The 21,060-nt window shown below is 38.1% G+C and overlaps 2 protein-coding genes across 4 annotated transcripts in view; one reads left to right on the forward strand and one right to left on the reverse strand.

Moving 5' to 3' along the window:
* katnip (katanin interacting protein) overlaps positions 1-10,620 on the forward strand; it is a 31,140-nt gene extending 20,520 nt beyond the window's left edge. Inside the window, exons 18-29 of one of the 2 annotated variants that reach the window (XM_042341271.1) lie at positions 559-628; positions 847-1,024; positions 1,725-1,890; positions 2,635-2,795; positions 2,995-3,059; positions 3,826-3,936; positions 4,658-4,797; positions 5,376-5,477; positions 6,076-6,236; positions 7,148-7,174; positions 8,033-8,118; positions 8,537-10,620. In XM_042341271.1, coding sequence (XP_042197205.1) covers positions 559-628; positions 847-1,024; positions 1,725-1,890; positions 2,635-2,795; positions 2,995-3,059; positions 3,826-3,936; positions 4,658-4,797; positions 5,376-5,477; positions 6,076-6,236; positions 7,148-7,174; positions 8,033-8,118; positions 8,537-8,595 — 1,326 coding nt within the window. In that variant the 3' untranslated portion in view covers positions 8,596-10,620. The remainder of the gene's footprint in view (positions 1-558; positions 629-846; positions 1,025-1,724; positions 1,891-2,634; positions 2,796-2,994; positions 3,060-3,825; positions 3,937-4,657; positions 4,798-5,375; positions 5,478-6,075; positions 6,237-7,147; positions 7,175-8,032; positions 8,119-8,536) is intronic. The other variant, XM_042341272.1, reaches the window with a different exon arrangement.
* Positions 10,621-10,810: 190 nt separating this feature from the next.
* On the reverse strand, positions 10,811-20,900 carry fam234a (family with sequence similarity 234 member A). 2 transcript variants are annotated; one of them, XM_042341273.1, is made up of 12 exons: positions 20,876-20,900; positions 19,090-19,452; positions 18,709-18,822; positions 17,221-17,412; positions 16,451-16,581; positions 15,709-15,868; positions 15,466-15,616; positions 15,007-15,153; positions 14,642-14,723; positions 14,249-14,398; positions 13,752-13,863; positions 10,811-13,628 (listed from the first exon to the last, which is right to left on the reverse strand). In XM_042341273.1, exons 2-12 carry the CDS (start codon positions 19,355-19,357, stop codon positions 13,423-13,425), a joined length of 1,713 nt encoding a protein of 570 aa, XP_042197207.1. In that variant the 5' UTR covers positions 19,358-19,452; positions 20,876-20,900; the 3' UTR covers positions 10,811-13,422. The 2 variants fall into 2 exon arrangements, with proteins under 2 accessions (XP_042197207.1, XP_007906599.1); XM_007908408.2 differs by lacking the exon at positions 20,876-20,900 and having other exon boundaries at positions 19,304-19,355.
* Between the last annotated feature and the right edge of the window lie 160 nt (positions 20,901-21,060).

Genomic DNA, 21,060 nt, shown 5'->3' on the forward strand with positions numbered 1-21,060 from the left:
CGTCTCAAAGCGCTTCATAGAATATACTGTAAAGTGAATTGACTGTCAGTTTCAGGGCGAAACGAGGCAGCCAATTGTACACAGCAGTGTCCCACAAACAGTCGTGGATTGAGTGACCAATTTATTATTTTATTAAAAACATAAAGACTATAGGTTATGTTTTTAGTGCATTAAGCAGAATCTCACTCAGGCCTTAACTGTTCCACCACTGGTTTGAATCCCAGAAGAAATTCTCTTTGGATCCACTCTTGGATGAGTCAGTAAACTGGGATTCTGTTTTGCTATTTAATCCCCCACATTAGTTACTCTTTTACCTTGTAGCTATTTATGAGATCTTGCTGGTGTAAATAAATGGCTGCTGCGTTTGACCTACAAAAGTAGTCACTTCGCTTCACATGAATTATGTGTGAAATGCTTTTAAGATATTCAGAAGTGATGAAACGCTTTAAAAATGCAGGTTCTTTCTTATCCTATTTCTTCGATTATTTGAACTGAACAGAACTGTCACGGTTGCTTTGGAAGTATTGAAACCATGTATGTGCTTTATTTTCATTGTAGGAACAGTTATCGGCAGCCTACACGTTAACTGGCCTGACCAGTCAAGCGCTGGGGGAGTATACTGGCAAATGTAAGTATTTGGCAGCTTCAGAATCTTTCTCCAGATTGTATGGGAAAGGGTGATACAGACCCAAGTTCTAATTAAAATGAAATTATCCTTGGCGTTGCCTTGTTTCTTATTCCAGAGCACTCATTGTTTTTAATGACCTTCCTTTGCGACTCCTGTGTATGAAGTTGTATTTGAAAATGAGCTTGAATTTATTGTGGGTTTTTTTTAAAAAATTCTAGGTCTACAGCTAAATTTTACCCTGACGTGGGGAGACTCTCATTACCTTGGGCTGACTGGACTGGAAGTGGTCGGCAAAGAGGGACAGGCTCTTCCAATCCCAAGGGAAATCATTGAAGCATCGCCAACTGACCTAAACGAACTACCCGAGTACAATGAAGACATCAGGACCTTAGATAAGTGGGTGCCCAATAACAGCATTTTTAAAAGTAAAATCATCCAATTTTCCTAGTAATAAAACTGAAGCAGGTCTATCGAGATCTGATAGTTTCAAACATCTTTATTGACAGCAATCTTTACAGCGCAAAGTTCAGAATAAGCAAACTGTTGGGTTGTTTTCGCGTTCTACTTACAGTGTTTATTGTGGCGAGTGTGAGAAAGATTTCGCCCAGTTTTCCTTATTCAGAGGCCATTGATCAATGTAAATGAAGTATTAATGATGAATATGGTACAGTGATGAAGGCAGTGTAGCCATCCAAGGTTTTGTTTATTCTGAAGTTAAGAAACTTAGGAAGTTAGATTTAAAATGGAAATCTGTAACTCTCTCTCCCTCCCCCCCACCCCGCCAAAAAGGCCGTGGATGCTGGATCCATTCACATTTTCAAGACTGAGGTGGATAGATATTTGTTAGGTTATTGCATCAAGAGATATTGAGCAAACGGTGGGTATTTGGAGTTGACGTACAGATAAGCCATGATCTTGTAGAATGGCAGAACAGGCTCGAGGGGCTGAATGGCCTCCTCCCGTTTCTATGTTTCTGATATGGACGCAGGTGAAATCTGCCAAAAGAGATTCGAGAAGAAGCTTAGAAGGCAATTTAATTGTAACCAGGCAATACTTTTGGAGATGATTTAAGAACCTGTTACTCATTTTGTTAAAGGCTGATTGATGGGATTAATATCACAATGGAAGATGAACACATGTGGCTGATTCCTTTCACTTATGGGGCAAATCACTTCCTCACTGTGACCTTTGATAAGCCACAAAGCATTGTTGGTCTTCGGTTCTGGAACTACAATAAAACCTCTGAAGATACTTACAGAGGGGTAAGGAAATCGCCAAGGTATTTTTTTGATATATTGGTCTGGAAGTGACAAGAGACTTGTGTTTCTTTTATTTTAAAATGTATACTTTCAATAACTGAAAACATTGAACAGTGCTGTTACGTTAAATGTGTGTGAAGAAGTATAAATAACAAACTAATAGCTGTTAATGTATCCCAGGAGGAAAATCCACTTAATATCTTAATTGACAAAATTCATTCCTATTAAAATAATAAATCATTTACAAAACGTGTCACACGGAAGCTTTGCCAAATTCGTTTTTAAAAAATGCCATTTCTATTATGTGTAATCAATGGAGACTACTAAGAATAGGGAAAATTCTTTCAACTTCCTGATTATCTAAAAGGGAAACCTTTTCAGTTCTTGCCTGCTAAACACTTAGGTTGCGTAAAAGTAGATTCGGCCGGTAGTGTTAAATAGTTAAGTCTACTTTGTAAACTTTATTTAAAGACCTTCCTTTTTGATCGTGCTTACGGCCACCTGCTCCCTCTCCCTCTCCCCTGGCTCGGGGTCAGTCTCCGACACTGTCACGTAATGCTTTCAGATGCTAACCCCACATGAAGGGCGCAATGTAAATGCTTTCAATGTAACTTCTTGTTGGGGCATGTTTAACATTTGCATTTCCCTACCGCTTTACTCACTGGTAGTTAAATATACACATCGAGCTACAGGGAGGAAGTAGTACTGATTTGCAAACTGGCAATTCTTCTTCATTGTTTCTAACAGGCAAAGATCGTGCACGTTACCCTCGATGGATGTCGCATTTCACCACCAGAAGGCTTCCTGATTCGGAAAGGTCCAGGAAACTGCCATTTTGACTTTGCTCAGGAGATTCTCTTCATAGATTATCTCCAGAACAGCGAAGCAGCAGGAAAACAACAAATTAGGTATTAACAAAATCGGTCTCTTAAATATCTTTTTACTGTCCTACTTTCGGAATCTCGACTTGTTTTGAATTGGATGTATCCACCACAGCCAGCAGTGACTGGAAAGTGTTAGGACTTCCTACATATGTTACCATCCGCATAAGCTGCAGTGTGAATATAATATAATAGCAGCTAACTAGAATGCAAATATTTGTAACAGGAACTGCCCGAAGAATGTGGAGCAGGCGAGTATGGATTATGAATCTCCACTGATGCCGTGTGGCTGTATCCTTTTACCATCTAGAACTTTATAGAGAAAATGAGATCTTTGGCTCGTGCACCTCATACCATTGAGGATAAACGTGGCTTTTTTCCCGCCCTGCAATATCACAAGGTTTGATATCATTGCAAAGGTGACATTATAAAGGTGGGAAAAAAAGGAACGTAAAGGATCGGGAAAGACCATTAGGCCAGTCGCAAAGTAAATGATTGCAGCTTTTAGTTCTATTAACAAGACGTGGTGGAACGATGAGAAATATACTTGTATTCACCTTGGTCAAGTTTCCTTACTCCACACGCCCGATAATATTCCCACAAGAAAAAAAACAACAATAAATTGGTCACTTCAACCCCCGACTGTTTGTGGGACACTGCTGTATGCAATTGGCTGCCGTATTTCGTCCACAAATATATACAATCAATTCACTTTACAGTATATTCTGTGAACTGCTTTGAGACGTCTCGAAGACGTGATAAGCGCTATATCAAATGCAAGGATTATTATTCAATCAATTTCTCAGTTAAACAAGTGGTAATTGAGAATGGCTATTTTAGGTTTCACGTAATCTGTTATAAATGGTACCTCAATTTTAATTGTATTCTTTGTTTAAAATAAGATGTATTAAATTACAAGTAAATTTCACATTTATTTTTGAATAAGAGGTATTATTGGTTAACATTATGTTGCCTTATGAGAAAGCAGTCGTACACTTAACACAAGTAGGTCTCCAGTGAGGTACTAAGTCACTTTCCTTGATCAAGCTTCCGCCAGTTATTTTCCAGCTACAGTTGCTCACCAGTTGGGGAGATCCTTACTACATTGGTCTTAATGGACTTGAATTCTATGATGGAAATGGTGAAAAGATTCATTTGACCGAGAATAGTATCCTTTGCCAAGTTCTGCTCAAAAGTAATTTGCAACATTTTTGTGAACCTTGTTTGATAGGAAGAAAAAGATGCTTCGAAACACAGCTTTTTTTTTCTTATGAGCGATTTAAAAACTATTGCTTCTGAGCAAGTTGTGGCTGATTTTCTTTCTGATCGGATGTCAGATTCTCAAAGGGTTGAGAAGAATACCAAATGGACTGGCAGTATGTTTTTGGTGCATTTGAGATATGCTGCCCAAGAAAAGTTCTGCTGACCTGCTGCATGTTCCCAGCGACTTCTGGGTTTATGCACATTCCCATTCAGACTATACGCGGCAATGCAAAATATAAGCATGTATCAAAAAAGGTTAAGAAAGAGTTATTTTTGACAAAAACACCGAAGTCGGTTTTTGTCTGGTCATCCCGTTTCAACAGATTTTGATTGACGAGTTTACTGCTATAAGCTTACTTAAATACTTTTGCTCACAGTGGACCGACAACTCATCTCAGTTTCACTGTTAATGACAGTGTCAGAGTCTCGGCCTCGAGTAAAGTCCAAGCAAAAAGGCATCTTTCCCTGAAGCCTACGAACTGCATTATGGTTGAATTGACTCGCTGGATTTTAATGCAAGTATCGGTCATTCCATCGCACGTTGAAGCTTAAACAATTGAATATGTTTAAATAGTTCACCTGTTGCTATATTTTTGAGGAGGAAAAAACTTTACTATCTGCACCAGATATTGCGGCTTTTCCAGATAGCGTGAACGTTTTAGATGGCGTCTCTGGAGATGTTCGAACCCCGGACAAAATAATCGACGGAGTAAATGACACAAACGATGGCCGACACACATGGCTGGCCCCAATCGTTCCTGGTTTGGTAAGAGCCAATTCACCTGCTCCACGACTTTATGTAAATAGAATAAAACTTGTTACAGTGATCTACACTTAATTCTAAATAAAATTGCTGCAGTATCATTGCTTACATCTGCTCTTGTTAGCCATGCAAGCCAGTACCCTGTTATGGTTAGGGAGGTTTATCCCAGCTGGATAAACAGTAGAGAGCTTACCACTGCTTTATACCGACAAATGTCATGATTTGGCAAGTTAAATTCCAATACTAACTCCTATTGTCTTGACGTCTGCGAACACTCACCTATGTTCTAGTCTAGGCATACAAAATCTCCTTCCAGAGCTGGGAAATGCTTACTTAGTTTCTGTGACTTCTTGCTAGCTGGACCTGGAGATTGCAAAGCTTTAGGCATTTGTTTTCATGTATGTCAGACACCCAGTTAACCCCAAAATAAAATGAAGAAAAATTCTCTCTTGACATTTGTGGTATTCTTTTTTTCATTACTGGAATAGAATATTGACCTGCTTCACGCGGGGTTAACTTTTTATGTGCATGTTGTGAGGACATTGCAAATTTAAAGTCCACAATTGCCTTTTATATTGCAGGTGAATCGGGTCTATGTTATTTTTGATCAGCCGACTGTTGTATCATTGATTAAACTCTGGAATTATGCAAAAACTGGTACAAGAGGAGTAAAAGAATTTGGGGTACGTTATCTTGCTTTTAAGCAAAAGGTTTGGTGCATATTAAAACAACTATTATGAAATTGCATTTTAATAATGTTAAGATGTTAACAGATATTTTGTAACACATAGACATGATATGGAAATTACTATTAAAGCTGTGTTAACTGTTGGGAAGATTCCACAGGTTTGTCGTTTTTCTCCATACATTCGGTTTTACTCTATTGAGAATGTTATCAGTTGGAATAGTTATTAACAGTAATAATATTGTTTGCGGTATTTAAGGAATCTGATTTAGTGATTACTTTTCAAGCTGCCAAAATTACTCATATTGTGAATAATCTTGATTTATTATAATAATCCTTGCATTTGATATAGCGCTTTTCACATCTTCTAATCCTTAACAATGACAACATTATATTTGTATAGCCCCTTTCAAGTCGGGAGGACGTCCCAAGTCGCTGGAAAGTCAGTTTCACAAAGCGCTTCACAGAATATACTGTAAAGTGAATTGAATGTGTATATTTGTGGGCGAAACGTGGCAGCCAATTGCGCACAGCAGTATCTCACGAATAATCGTGGATTGAAGTGACCAAATTTATCTTGATTTATTGTTTCACAGCTGCTTGTGGATGACTTATTAGTCTACAATGGAATCCTGGATATAGTCAGTCATGTAGCTCGTGGGATCCTGCCAACTTGTGACCCTATTATCCCATATCATACCATTCTCTTCACGAATGATGAGAAGATTGCTTATAAGGAGAGAAATACGGTCATAAGGTATGTTGAGTCAATTGTATTTGTTCAAAGGAAAAACGATCATCAAAAGAGATCCCCTAAAGTGCATCTAATGATAAAATGAAATAATAATAATCCTTGCATTTGATATAGCGCTTTTTCACGTCTTCCAGACGTCTCTAAGCGCTTCACAGAATATACTGTAAAGTGAATTGACTGTGCATTTGTGGACGAAATGAAGGGAAGTGTCATCTTGATATGTGACAGATTAGTATAATAATCATCAATCAATTATAAAATGAATAATTGTATTGCATTTCGTTTCTCCCTCTGGCATTTGAGTTAGCTTCTCGAGTACAATTCAACTAGAAAATAATTCACGCCTGAGCTTATTTTATCTGGACTTCTGATTTTTTTTAAGGTCTTGAGTGTGGTTTCAAATTCTTGTAAAGGCATTTATACAGCCCTTTTTTCACTTGATATCTTAAAGACACACTGGTACTAGTGATCAGTTAAAGATAACCTGCAAGTCAAGAGTAGAGCTTTAATAATGACAAACTGAGTGTTTCCAGTTTTATGCAGGTTATTAATGCACGAAAAATTATTACTTCCTGACTTATATCATTATTTTAATATATATGGTATATATAATACACAATATAACTGAGTAATAATGAATGAGAAGGAATGCAATTTTTTAAATATTGTGGGGATTTTTTAACGCAATAGAGGCACTTAGCCAGAAGGAATTTTTAAGTAATTGCCATTACCAGCGCTGTACGTTTTCCTCCATTGTATCAATTATTCTCAGCTGCAGAAGTCTTTGAGGTGTGGGTTTTACAGTGGTTCTCTGCCCATCAGAGCCTTCTGTTTGCTGAACCTATATTTTCACATGAGATTTCATGACCTGTGGTTGCATGCTTCTTCAAATCGTCTCTCTCCTTGATCTTTAGCACGCAAACCAGCCGGACCAATGACAGGTAAGTCTTCAGAGAAGCATTTACTCTATGCCACCGTGTCTCGTATATGTACAGCATGCTGCCCTGTGAATTAAATGTGAAAGAACGTACACAATGATTTTGCTTCATTTCGTTTTATTGTGGGACCTGTTCACACTTGTCTGCCTTTCTCGGCAACATCCACCGCAACTTGCACGTAGCAGGGTAGGGCCTCAGAGCGCTTCGTGTCGATAATGGGGCACGTTGCAGGAAAACCTGAAAGAGGGAAATAAAAAGCTTCAGTAGTTTTACACAACACAGTCTTGAGTCATGTAATTTTTCAGAGAAGCTGCGCTCCGCAGGCCCCCCCCAAAAAAAAAAAATTGTCTAATGTGAGCTGTGCTTACAGCAAAATAAACGATTTGTCAAAATTAAAAAAAAGTTAAATAACTAAATTCTGATTAGAAATATCGGGAACAAAGATAACGTACTGCATATTCAATGAATAAGGAAGGACCATACGATAAGGAGATTATCCCTTCCTTATTTGTTTTGCCTCTGTGTACACTTGGATTATTCTAAAACACCTGGATGTGACATACCTATGGTTGTTCTGTTACCATGTCCTCATATGTAATTTGGCTTGAAGTGACCTTGCTTGCTCTAAGGATTCTGTCTCACATGTAGTGGAGTACTTTTATCTGTTTTTGAATGTTCCTATAGCATCTGTCGCAGAGTAAATAAAGCTGTCTTTTCTTAGTGGAGACAGTGGGACTATAGTTCATGATTAACTCCAGCTCTAGCTGAGTGTTGCTAAAGCCTGATCTGACACCAGCAAAAAGACAGCAGGGAACTAAGTTGTCTCACCTTTTCTGTTTTGTTAATTGTACTTTATTCCAGCAATCAAGTGGAAGATCAGGATGTGAAAATGACCAATGAAAACCAAATTATTCAACGAAGCAAGAAAAAACAAACAGCGGATCCAGGTTAGACACAGATCCTTGTACAATGTGATTCTCAATATCCTTTGTTCTGTGCTGTCAGATTTCAGTGTAGTGCGGTACTGAATGGTGTTTCAGTACTAAATGGAGGCTCCACACAAGCCTCCACCCCTCCAACTCGCCTCTTCTATACCTTTTTCCTCAAGTTTCCTCTTAAATACATTAATGCTTTTTTTTACCTCAACCATGGTTTCTGCCAGTGAGTTCCACATTTTCACCAGTTTCTACATTAAAAAAGTTCCTCCTCAACTCCCTTTTAACTTCCACTTTATGATTGGTCGAACGCTTTGCTTTTTAACTCGGTTTACTTTACGTTATTACTCTTTATAAGACTTATTCCATGTGAATACTCCTGTGTAAGCTACGACTAACCTGTGTTTTTTTTTTAAAACCTTTTTTGCAGCTCTGCGTCCAAAAACCTGCATGACTGATCAGGGGCAAATTGGAAGAAGAAGGTACTAGTAAAGGTGGGGACTGATGATTCCCTATTTGCTTCCAAGGTCAGAGGACAATGTTTCACCCCCATTTGCTGGAGACACGGCTCCTGCCAGTTCCTTTTCTGAAAATTGACAGCATCTCTTTTACAAAGCAGCAGTAAACCTATTATCACACGTAAAATCACATTGATTTACCGGACATTCTTCTAACATCATTCTGGCTTAACTCGTGTCTATTTTGGGTGTTTGTCAGTGAAGGGAAAAGGGAAAATGTCAGTACTGGGAAAGGAACGCTTTCCATTTTTTGCACACAACGTCACCATCAAGTTATTCCAGGTCATGTACAGCCTGACCGGATAAAGAAGTCGAAAGCGAGAGCAGGGGCTAGTTTTACTCGGTCAATAATGTGCCTTAACCCTAATCACAGAGGAGCACCCTTTTATTGCACCATTTTGATTTGAAAGCATATATTTCTATTCTTCCCTCCATCTCAGCCATCCGTGCGACATTTCCGTGAGTGAGATTGCCAATGTTTTATGCAAGGTTTTCGACCTGTGGCCATTGGCAGGCTGCATTGAAACTGCCCAGTCTCATTTCATGTAGAATGCTTCAATGCTGATCTATTTTAGATTTCAGATCCTCCACCTGGAAAAAAAAAAGGTGTTTTTGTTTGTGGCGGAGGTGAATTTTCTTTAGTTGCAAAAAGGCCAACGTCAGCATCGTTGGCCAGATTTGAACTATTATGCGAAGGACATCAAAATCCATGGATTTGTTTGGGCAAATTGGTGCCTTGGCGACCAATATAAGGTTTTTTTTTAAAAGAGCAGTGGTTTAAGACATAGAATAGCTTCCCGCTCCTCGTTTGAGCCTCGGAATCAAGCCTCGGAGTTAAGTCTCACCTGAGAGTTTGCTGAAATTATATAGTGTCCTTGTTACAGGTTTGTCCAAACAATATTTTGTTTGTTGGAACAGCTTTTGGAAATGCAAAGTGTTAAGTAAATGTGCACTGTATTTTGACAGGCCTGTCGGATCAGTCTGTGTTGTGGAAACATTTGTGGAGCAAATTTGTTAACCTCGCTTGAGGATTTTTTCAAGTTTGCCAAAACTTCCAACACAGATCAAAGTTTCCAGATACTATCTATTCACGTCTGGTGCATCTATCTAGCTGCGTCCTGTAAATAGCTGCTTGAGTTCTGTATAGCCTGAGAAAATCTTGATATATCCGTTTAAATAAATACTTCTAAGTACAGAACAGGCTGCAATGTGGTATTAACGCGGTTCAATCAATTCCCCGTTGCATCTTTAAAAAGACTACGTTTAGAATGCACTTTCTGTTAGACGGATGGATGAATGGCCATTAGATTTTTGTTATTAAAAAAAATTGGCAAACTTAATAGCAATGAACTTGTGTTCAAGCAGAATTTTCATATAGATCACCTTCAGGAATTAGGAATCACCGGGTTTCCTTTGTCCCCGGTACAAAATTGGCACTTTTTAAAAACCTGGCCAGCTACCACAAAGTGACCTTTTAAGAAACAGTCCGTTAAACAGGAAACTGTTCTCCATAAAAAGAAAACTATTTATTAAAATATTTGAGATGGTTGTTGCTTTGAGCTTTCAGTGGCGTAATAAGAATGCAAAGAACAAGCCCGTGTTAAGTTGCATTAGTTATTTTTTTCTCATGTTGAGAACTGTTATTGCTTATGTCAATGCCTCACTTTTAAACCCAAGCATTACTATTACAAGCTCAGACCCGGGGCTTTATATGCTTTTTTTCACCCTGCGTATTGCCATTGGTGGGTACTTGTGCACGACAAGTCTTGCAATCCTGACAATGTTCATGCTATTTGCAGGAATTGGTAATGTATTAAGTTTTTGTCTTGTATTTAGACATACGTCTGGATTTATTTTTTCTACATTTGTCATGTGATAACTGTAAATATGTATTCATTGTGTAAAGAAAGCTTGTACTTATTTTTAATTTTAAGATTTACTGAGAAGTTTATAAGTAGTTTTACAGTTCTAAATAAATCTAAAAGTTCTAATCAAATGCAAAAGTCTTACTGATGTATTTTATTATCACTTTTGCACCATATACTAATGCAGTGATTGTAATGGACAGTGGGGAATAAATAAATCCTGTGAAAGCCACAATTTGTTGCAAATTCAACTTGCCAGATACTATCATCTCCGTGATGTTGGCTGGAGTTTCTCAATATATCAAAAAAAACAGGTCTGTGTTGACAGATTAATCAGAAATATTTATTATGGATCAAGTATCAACAATGAACCTTACATTGCATTTTACATTTCATATGTAAACAATAAAACATCAGTGTAGTACGTCTGTCTGTTATAAAGTTTGAAAAAGTGCAAAATAAGGAAGACATGAGTCTCAAAATTTAGGTTAACAATCGATAACCAAGTCTCCTAAATAGTAACCACCCGATTTCCCGATTCCTTAAGTTTTCGGGCACATATATTTAATTTTTAAGTTACGGCGACGTATTGAAATTTATCGACTTAAACTGCAATATATTGAATACAGTACACTATGGGTACACACACCCGAACTAATTGCCTCACCCACCCTACCATTGACGGGTGGCCTTCTGTCACTTTGCCCCCACCCGCTGGAACTCCAGCCCACAGTTCCTCCGCCTCACCCCCTCCTTTGCCTCGTTCAAAACCCATCTCAAGACCCTCCTCTTCGACAGTGCCTTCGGGCACCTTCCTACCACCCCACACCCACCACCATCCCTGATCCCTTCTCCCACCTCGGGTGATGAAACACCAGCACCTCGGGACATCCTTCCGAAGTGAAAGGCGCTGTACAAATGTCATTTTGTTGTTGTATCTCTTATTTTGAAGACATCTCAAAGATGCTATATCAAATGCAAGTATTATTTTATGAAGTTATTATTGATTGAAAACAGTTGATTGTTGACACCTCGTAGCATCAAAAACAATATAATTGAACACTGCGGTTATAACAACCATAGTAATTGCTATTCTCTGTTCCCCATTGAGAGAATATTTTTGGCATCTGCAGTAGCATCAACTCGTTTCTTCTCTGAATTATTTTCTCCAAAATATTACATTCTGCATCTATATTCAGCATTCGTATAAGATCCAATTAGCAATACTTAAATAAAATACGGTTTAATTCCAAGCAAATCAAATTGAAATCTATTTTAATATTTTACCCAGCAAATGTTTGATATTGAAAATTAGTGAATGAGCAGCTGTTTCCTGATCATTCCATAAGTATTCAAAGTTCCAGAAATGAAAAATATTCTGGTTGGGTTCACCAATGTCTAAAGTATTTTTTTACTAATGGGATCATTTCTATTTATATTAAGTTTAATATATTAAATTCAAATTTAGCAATAACTGTTCACCCACAAAATACAATCACTCCACTTTACAGTATATACTGTGAAGCACTTTGATACATGCTCTTGACTTGAAAACCGCTGTACAAAATTATGTATTAACTCTGGAAAAAAAGTTTTTTTCCTGCTATATAGGAAAATTCTCAGCAGTGTCAAATTCTAAATAAGATGTACAGTGCTGGTCAATCCACCTGCTATAACATAACCTGCTGAAAGTAGGAGTTTCTGCTCAAGCTCTTGTAATTAGTAAACTATCAAGCCATTGCTTGAATATAACTTGTTTATTATAGTAATGTACATTTAATGACCAGCTTTTGTAGTCTAATAGAAAGCACAGCGTTATTCAGCTGATTCAGCAGATCTAATCTATGAACATACCATATTCCAACTAGCTATGCAAATAGCACCTTTGCGTTTGACTAAAAGCTGAAAATTTGCTTAAAAATCACCTGAACATGTTTGTTGACTACTACATAACCACCTGTGTCAAGATTTTGGTTACTGTATATACATGACATTACATAAGATTTAAACCACTTAAAAGGAGGACCTGAAAAAGGGGTGGGGAAGACTTGGGATGGCCATGCTAATTTGCCCTCGGCTTTTATTGGAACCAGCCAGCAGGAATTCATATAAAAATCATAATTAACAAAACTTACTTAATGTCACTGCAAAACAAGAATCGATTTGTGTTTCCGGGAAAAAAAAACTTAAGAGTTGGATGCACATTTCAAATAAAAAATAGAAAAATTGAAAATGTACTGCAAGTTAATATTAAAAATGAATGTAGTTAGCGTTGTATAATCTTTAGATTGACTTTCTGATGCAATCAATAACTGCAATAATCAATCTCCACCCAGATTCGGTTCGCTGTTTAAAGTCACAGCCGTGGGTTAATGTAAGAACTCTCAGAAAGGCAACCACGCAATTAATCTCAGAAGTGACCACATATTCTGCAATATTCAAATTGCACAAACTATGTACAGTACTACAATCAAACTAAATAGAACTTTAGAAATATATAAGAAATCTGCCTGATAGGCCACTGCAATCGCACAGAGCCAATCTTAAATAGTGATGTCAATATCAATAGATTCACCCACTTTGTAACTTTAATGATGGATTACGGTATTGAAATGTTCCAGAATTATTTTCTTCCTTGAAACAGAACAATCAATTTTATAATGCAAAGCCGTTGTACTATTTTATATCAACATTTTGCAAACGGTCCAAATAAAAATTAACAATTGAAGTGAGATTCTTTAGAAAAGGAACATTATTTTAAACCATTCTTAAACTACAACGGTATTTGGTATTGGTACAGTTACAAGCTGGTGTCTTTAGTTGAGTAATGAATCAAAACAAGAACTCTGGCAAGAAAAGTTTTTTTTTCTATTCATTCACCCTAAATCATTCACTCAAAAGTTCATCAATTTTGCCTTATTAAACATTTGCTATTAGCTACTATATCTCATTCTATAGAAGTACTGCTTAATTTCTTCATCACTGAAGTCGTCGTTCCCCTTTAGGCGTCGAACAGTACTTAAATTGATAGCTTCTTTCAATTTTTGCTTGGTGATCGACACAGTTCCTGGTTCACTCCCTACAGATTGCCCCTTCAGCAGAACATTACAGGCATGTCTGCTTCGTTCAAATAAGGCAGCTGCAACAAAATATATGTAAAATCTTAGGCATCTGTTCCTAGGGACATACATCAATAATTCTACTTTGTCTGAGTAACATGGCTGGAAGGTGATTTTACACATGATTAAAGCAATGAACTTACTCGTAAAAGCAACTACATTCTCGGTGCTGTTACTTAGCTCCAGGATGATGCTTGGATGTGATGGATGAACCATATACAAATACTGCTTTTTCAGAGTAAAATCTGCTATCACCTGGAAAACAAAATAAAAACAAGTAGAATAGCAGTCATGCATGTCATCCCTTTTTTAAGGAGAGAAAGGAAAAGTATGTAATTGGATATTATGCTGCTGCAAGCAAAAGCACTAACAAGCATTGTAGCACAATGTGGAGCAGTGATTTTCAGAAATACAAAATACAATAGATTAAAAGGACACATTTAGATGCAGGTTTGAACAAGAACTCTCCAGCCAGAATTTGTACATAAAGTTTTGAACAATATTAATATAAAATACATCAATGGGGCCACATTAAATCAAGACATGGAATTTGTTTTAAAAATATATTTTTCAGTAGTACAGTATTTCCATGCTCAATTCGCAATATACTTTAAGAACACCCGAGTTGCATCAAACTTACTGAAGAGTTGGTTTCTGTTGCAAGTTCACCCCAGAAAAGAAAGGTTGACCTAGACATTGTGTTGACTGAGGAAGCTTGGGGGCTGTTTTCACTGAACATCAATTCCACCTCCCACAGAGTCTTCCCACTATTTCCGTCCACGATAATTACCTAGAGAAAAGGCATTATCAACACAGACATTTCGTTATTCATCAATATAAAGAAGCACTTCCATTAAAAAAATTTTTTCCAAATTTTACCTCAATCGTTGCTTACCTGTAATCAAGTCAAATTGTTTTTTTTTCATTTCAATGGTTTAGAAGGGCTATTTTCTATATATGGTACATTGGCTGCTTGTCCAATTCAAACAGAATAGTTAAATGACATAATGCCAATATCTTCACGATATCATACCTTCTTTCTGTCCTTTTCAATGACATCTTCAATCAGAAAATCAAAAACTCCATCGTTGTTAAAGTAGCCAGGTACAGGAGGACTGACAAAATAAAGGTTTTTACAAAATGATTCATTAAATAATGTTCCCTCCATTTTTAAGATAGTGATTAAAATCTACTCATTTCCCTCTTTATGACTAAGTTGGACACAAATGTGATGTACAAACACAAAAAATGACAATCCAAACTACACACAATGATGTTATATTAATTAGCTAATCTTATTATAAATCCTCATTTCAGTTATCAGTAAGCATTTACACGATTTTTATACAAACAGGCATTACTGCCCTATATATACAATTAGACGAAAGGAAAATATACCATCTAATCTGAGTTGTATTACGGCTCCAAATGGTTTGTAAGTTTTGTCCATCCAGAAGCTCAATCATGTTACTGGTGCTGATCAACAGCTTCCCAGCATTATTTCCCAAGACATGCACACGCTGCAGATAATGAGCGGTCCGGGATCTGCCAGAATTGAGAGAAATAAGAGACATTCATTTTGAAGATCGTGGATTACAATAGTTTCTGTGCTCAATCTTGCTGGCCAGAAACGTACCGATTCTAACTATTACGATAATTTCCTAATTTAATCTTTATTTTAGCTATCAAGACTAATACACAAAATCTTTGCTTCCTTTCACATAATACAATTGGCTCTTGAAATATGACTAAATTGTTGTGAATTGAAGTGTTTACAATTTTTGAATAAAAATGTTTTCCATTAGATTCTATAATGAATACCAATACAAGCCAAATTCCAGCCAGAATGAGACTGACCTGTATATTTCTATCTGTCTGGAATCCTGATCAGTCATTTTCTCCCACTCAGGATCTGATTTAAGTAATCCTTGATTTAGGTTGGACCCCTGAGGCTGTGTTCCAGTTGCCTTTGCATAAAGATCTCTTAGTGCCATTCCTTGAACAGTTCCTATAATTTGTGAAGAATAGGTTGAAAGTATAAGAGAGTAAACCTAGGAGAAAATAAGTATATTTAAAAGTTGCTCAGTAAATGCTACTTAACTTGAATAAAAAGAACATAGTAAACTCCAGTGTTGGTAATGTGAACCAGTGGACTGAAGTGTACAAAGCCTTGAGAAGTGTTGTGGTGAACCAGTTGACCAATAGGATTACCACTCCTGCCAGACAAGAGCAAGAGGATAAGTTCCATCACAGATCCCACCTGAAACAAAACACAAAGTTTTTTTTAAAAAAAATGCAGACCACAATGTGTTGTGAATCAATAACCTTTCATTACATCACTTTTAATAATCATTATTATTATTATCATCACTTACTACATGGACGAAGCCCCACCCAGTTTTCTACACAAATTGCATATACCAAATATCTTCAGCTGAAGCTTTCTGCCATATGATGCTGGCATTGGATTGATGGAGATAAAAGAGCAAAGAAAATATTTAAAGACAGTAAATAAGATTACCTGGAAATTATACTGCTGTAAATACAATGATACAAAACTAAGACTGCAAAAAACAATGTTTGCTCCATTTCATGACTGTTAAACTTAATGTTTTAGGAAGTTTTGAAAAACCATAGTCAAAATAAATATAAAAAAGTTTATTGGAAAGTTCAAAGAATACTTGCACCTGAAGTGTTCTAAAATATCACGACAAAAGCATTTGCACTGTTCCCTTGCACTATCTGCCAGTTACAATCTATCTTACAAAAGACAATCACTGTGGAGTAAATCCTATGAAGAACTTTGAGTCATTGACAATATCAAGTACTGTATTATTATTACCTGTTGATGGGATCTAAAAAAGATCAGAAAGTCCTCAACATCATCACCATCCAAATCTGGAAGTATCAACGCAGGGCCCATCACCGAGACGCTAGTAGCAAAACTCATATTCAGTTTCCACAATGTTTCTCCTTAAATATAATGCATACAAAATTATAGATAACCACAATTCAATAACAATACTTTAACAGAAAATACCACAAACTTTTTCCCAGAACAAATTAATAATATGTACTGCATTTCAATGCATTGAGAATCAAAATACATTACAAAACAAACTTTCACATAAGAATTGGCTTATAAAATTCAAAACTCGAAGATTGGTACTGATTCACAGTATGAACCATTCCATTAATAAGCATGTTTTTATAGAAAAATCTGGCTATGTTACATTATTTTTGGAGTATAGTTAATGAATTTAACAAGAGGATTTTAAATTTGATATGAAAATAAATGATATTTTTTATACTTTTTAAAAAAAGTTAATGCGCCGTAAACACAAATTGAACAATTTAACAAACTGCTCATTTTTTTCAAACAATGTCATCAATCATTGCTGAAATGATAAAAGCAGAAAACTTGTAATTAGTTAAGTGTTTGTCCTACCCTTTTGTTTGTCTCTATTTCTTCCTTTCCCTCCTCCCCTTCACTCACTCTGAAGGTGCTGAGGTACTATTCCATAGAAAACAGGCTATACTGATATCTTATGTCTTCATCGGTCATCCGGATAACAATATGAATGATACATATGCTCTCGGACAAATACATACCAGTATAAGAATCAACTGCAGTAATTAGCTGCAGTTGTCCAATGATCAGGCATCCAGAAGACTCTTCTTCCCCACCCAGCTTTTCTATCCCACATTGCACATGCTGAATATCCTCTTCCAAACCTCTCTGCCATAGGAGGCTCCCATTTGTTCCTGAGAGGACAGCCACAGATGCACAGGGAAATGAAAGGCCTGAAAAAGCAAAGGAAAAGAAAATGACTTTACACAGAATAACACTGCTATACAAAGGAACTTTAGTACAGGAAAGAAACATTTCTTACCTTGAAGATGATGAGCACCAATATTATTTTGCATACCAGGGGTATGGTAAGCTTTTTTCCAGACACTAAATTCTTTCGTCCAGACCACAGAAACCTTACACTAACAGAGGGCGTTTCCCGTACTGGGTCCCCTCTGGTGCAGCATTAGGATAGAAATTAAAGCTATCCATCATTATTACACAAGTTAAACCTATCCTCTTCACAACCAGATTAACTATTACTGACTTATTATTATATTCTGCAGAAAGACTGTATTCATTATCTCTAATAAATTGCAAGTCAGACTGAAATACTACATTGAAGTAATAAATTCCACATTCGCTGCATGTGTGCAATAACATATTTAACTGCTGCTATCCAACCGTGTTCACTGCCACTAACCTGTGAAGAATTCAAATACTACACATTTAACCCAGAAATCAAAGAGCTTTGTGAAAATTTCATATAGTAATTAGAAATAAATGTTAGATATATTAACACAAATTGTGGGCATCTATTTCACTGATCCCAAGATTTTGAGGCAACAAGAGAGTGAGCGTAGTGGGGGAAGCATTTACAATGTTTTTCAAAACAAAGCGCAAAAAATTAAAGATCTAGATTAAAGGAATTGATTTTACATTTCTTCAGAGAAAATTCTAAAGGAAACTTGAATCTTACCTACAAACTTACTTCTCCACATTGTCAAATAGAATAGAAATCTAGCAAGCTACCTATAACATTCTACTCTCCTCCAAACAACTTTGTGTTGTTCAACAATTGGCCACTTACAATTGTGATTATATTTCTCCATAGAGTTAATTACCTTCTCTATTAAAGTTATTTGATATCGACATTCTGTTTTCTCTTAACATTGATCTATATATTTATGATCAGTTGAATTGTTACATTAAAATGCCCTCCCACTTACATCCTTTAACCTTCAAAGAGACAGGGCAGTAGCTTTCTGTGGAAAACGTAAAGTTGGATGCACTACAACTAAGGCTACTTACTGGACTTTCAACTGTAGCTGCTGTCTTAATACTGCAGAGAAAAGTCACTGCTTTTGTTTTTATTTTAAAGATTTTGTAGAGTTTACCTGCAACAATGATGATCTAGTACAAATGTTATGCAAGACAATACTTGAACTGCAGTGTCGGGTATTGCGAATTTTGAATACTGTACTAATACAAACAATAAGTGTTCCTCAATTATTAAAATAATCCCTTACCTTCAGTAATACACAATCCATTAATATTACTGCTGTTCATATCTTTAAATGCAAACAGCACGTCTGTAACTTTGTCTTTGTTCACATCCCACAGGGTAATAAGGGGATAGGTTACTGCAACAAAAGAATCAACACAAACATGATGCATTTGCTCAATGTTGTCTCTTAATGTAATTTCTTCTGCTTTATTAACTTGCAGTTTCCTGGGCATTGTTCTGCATTTCAAATATATTATGAATGCTCGAATGCAATACAGCTAAAAAATATCTATGTAAAACTGAACAGTAATTTAAAAAAAATATGTATTATTACTGATAAAACATTGTCCTTTATATCACATTTTATAAACGCAATGCCAGTGCAACTATCTGTTATTCCTACCTGCATCTTCAAATTTAGTGTTCCATGTCCTTTGTGACACAGGCCTCACCGGACAAGGAATGATGAAGGAAAATGCAAACACCACGACGAGACATATAAATAAAACCAAAAACAAGGCAGCAGTTCTCCATCGCGAAAGCTGCCTAAATCTTGTCAGATTCTTGAAACTGATTTTCTTTCTCTTGGAAATATCAATCAAATCTTGTTTTCTGACCTCTTCATTCCTCAGAGTATTTATCTCTGCATCCAAGTCTTTGTTTTCTGTCATGTTCCTATCCTGCACCACAGTGGGGGTTAAATCGTTCAAAATCCAGAAATTAGTTTTCCTTCAAGCAACACTTCTCCTCAGCCAAAGTTTTCTCCCTGCAAAAAATTTAAATAACTGTTTGATATAAAGTATCACGCACAAAGCCTCCACCTATGAGGAATGCTCTCTGCGTAAAAATAAATCACATATTTCTGAAACTGGTTCTTTCCACTATATGCCGTTTCTCTTTTATCAATACAAAGAGCTTTTGTAGGATATAAATAGTTCCAGAACAAAAACAATTGCTGGAATAAACTGCATAAAACCAGAGCCCCAAAATACAGGACCATAAAAAGTAACAATCAGCAAGTCTAATGTCACATTCGTAACAGCTCAGTGTCACTTCCCAAACAAATTTGTAAAGCTGAACTAAAACCGTCTGGGTTTACTTGAACAAACAAAATTGATAATAATTCTACATACGCATGATAATCCTCGCACTCGTTATAGCCCCTTATCGCAACACCTCAAACGATTTTACTGTTGAGACACAGCAGGAGTACGGACTGTGGTTCGTAGGCAAACGCGGCAGCCGATTTGCACACAGCAACATCCCACAAACAGCCTCACGAAGCCAACGCACAATGTTATCTGCGGGGCTGGGGCTGGGGCTGGGACGGGGGTGGTGTCGTCGGCCCGGACACCGGGGGCGCGGGATTCTCTAAAATCCACCTGGACAGGTAACCGGAGAGGTGGGGTGGGGGGGTGGGGGCGGTAAGGGGGGGACCTCGGTTTAATGTCTCATCCAAAGGATGCCGTCTCTCTTGCCCCCCCCCCCCCCCAACTGCACTGAGGCGGCAGCCGAGACCGTGAGCTCGGAGAGCCGGGCTTGAACCCACCCGCCCACCAGCGGCAAGAGATTTGAGTGCTACCAATCGACATCTCGGGGGTCGGACTCCAGCGCTGTCAAGCACTTCGGAACCCGCTCCCCTCTCCCACCCCCCCCCACCACCCCCCACCACCGCACCGCCCGCAACCGTGAAGGACGCCGGGTCCGGGGTCCCGTACGAAAGGGAGGAAACCCACACAAACGGACAAGTCGAGGAGGCGTCACGTCGCCAGAGCAGCACCGGGTTTGGTCCCCCCCCCCCACCCCCACCCGCCGCCGCCATCCGCCACAAAGTACAGTCACTACGCTCGACGGTAGATCCCGGCCGAAGCGCTTCTTTGAGACGCCTCGAAGACGTGATAAGGCGCTGCGATTATTATTACGATGATGATGATTATTTTTTACGCGGGAGGGGGGAGGGGAGGGGGAGGGGGAGGGGGGGTGTGTGGAGACAGACAGTAACAGGGAGGGAGGTGGGGGGGGGATGGGGGAGGGGGGGGATGGGGGAGGGGGGGGTGGGGGATGGGGGGGGATGGGGGAGGGGGACGACGTTATCGGCAGCATTTCCCAGAACAGAAAGAGGAGACAGTTGCAATCAAGAGCCCAATTCAACGCCATTCAAATTTAAATTTTAAAACAAAAATCCTCACACAAATCAGCCCCCGGGACGGGGGGGGGTGGTGGTGGTGGGGGGGGGGGGTCGCGGCGCCTCCCGCCCTCGCGAGCTGCCCGACCGATCGCGAGCGTCAACCGCCAAACGCCGCCGCCGCCGCGTCACTTCCGGCCGCCGCGCGGGGGCGAGAGCGCGAGAGAGAGACCGAGCCGAAGCGGGGAG

This window comes from Callorhinchus milii, unplaced genomic scaffold (genome assembly GCF_018977255.1).
Source record: "Callorhinchus milii isolate IMCB2004 unplaced genomic scaffold, IMCB_Cmil_1.0 Scaffold16, whole genome shotgun sequence".
Taxonomy (NCBI): Eukaryota; Metazoa; Chordata; class Chondrichthyes; order Chimaeriformes; family Callorhinchidae; genus Callorhinchus; species Callorhinchus milii.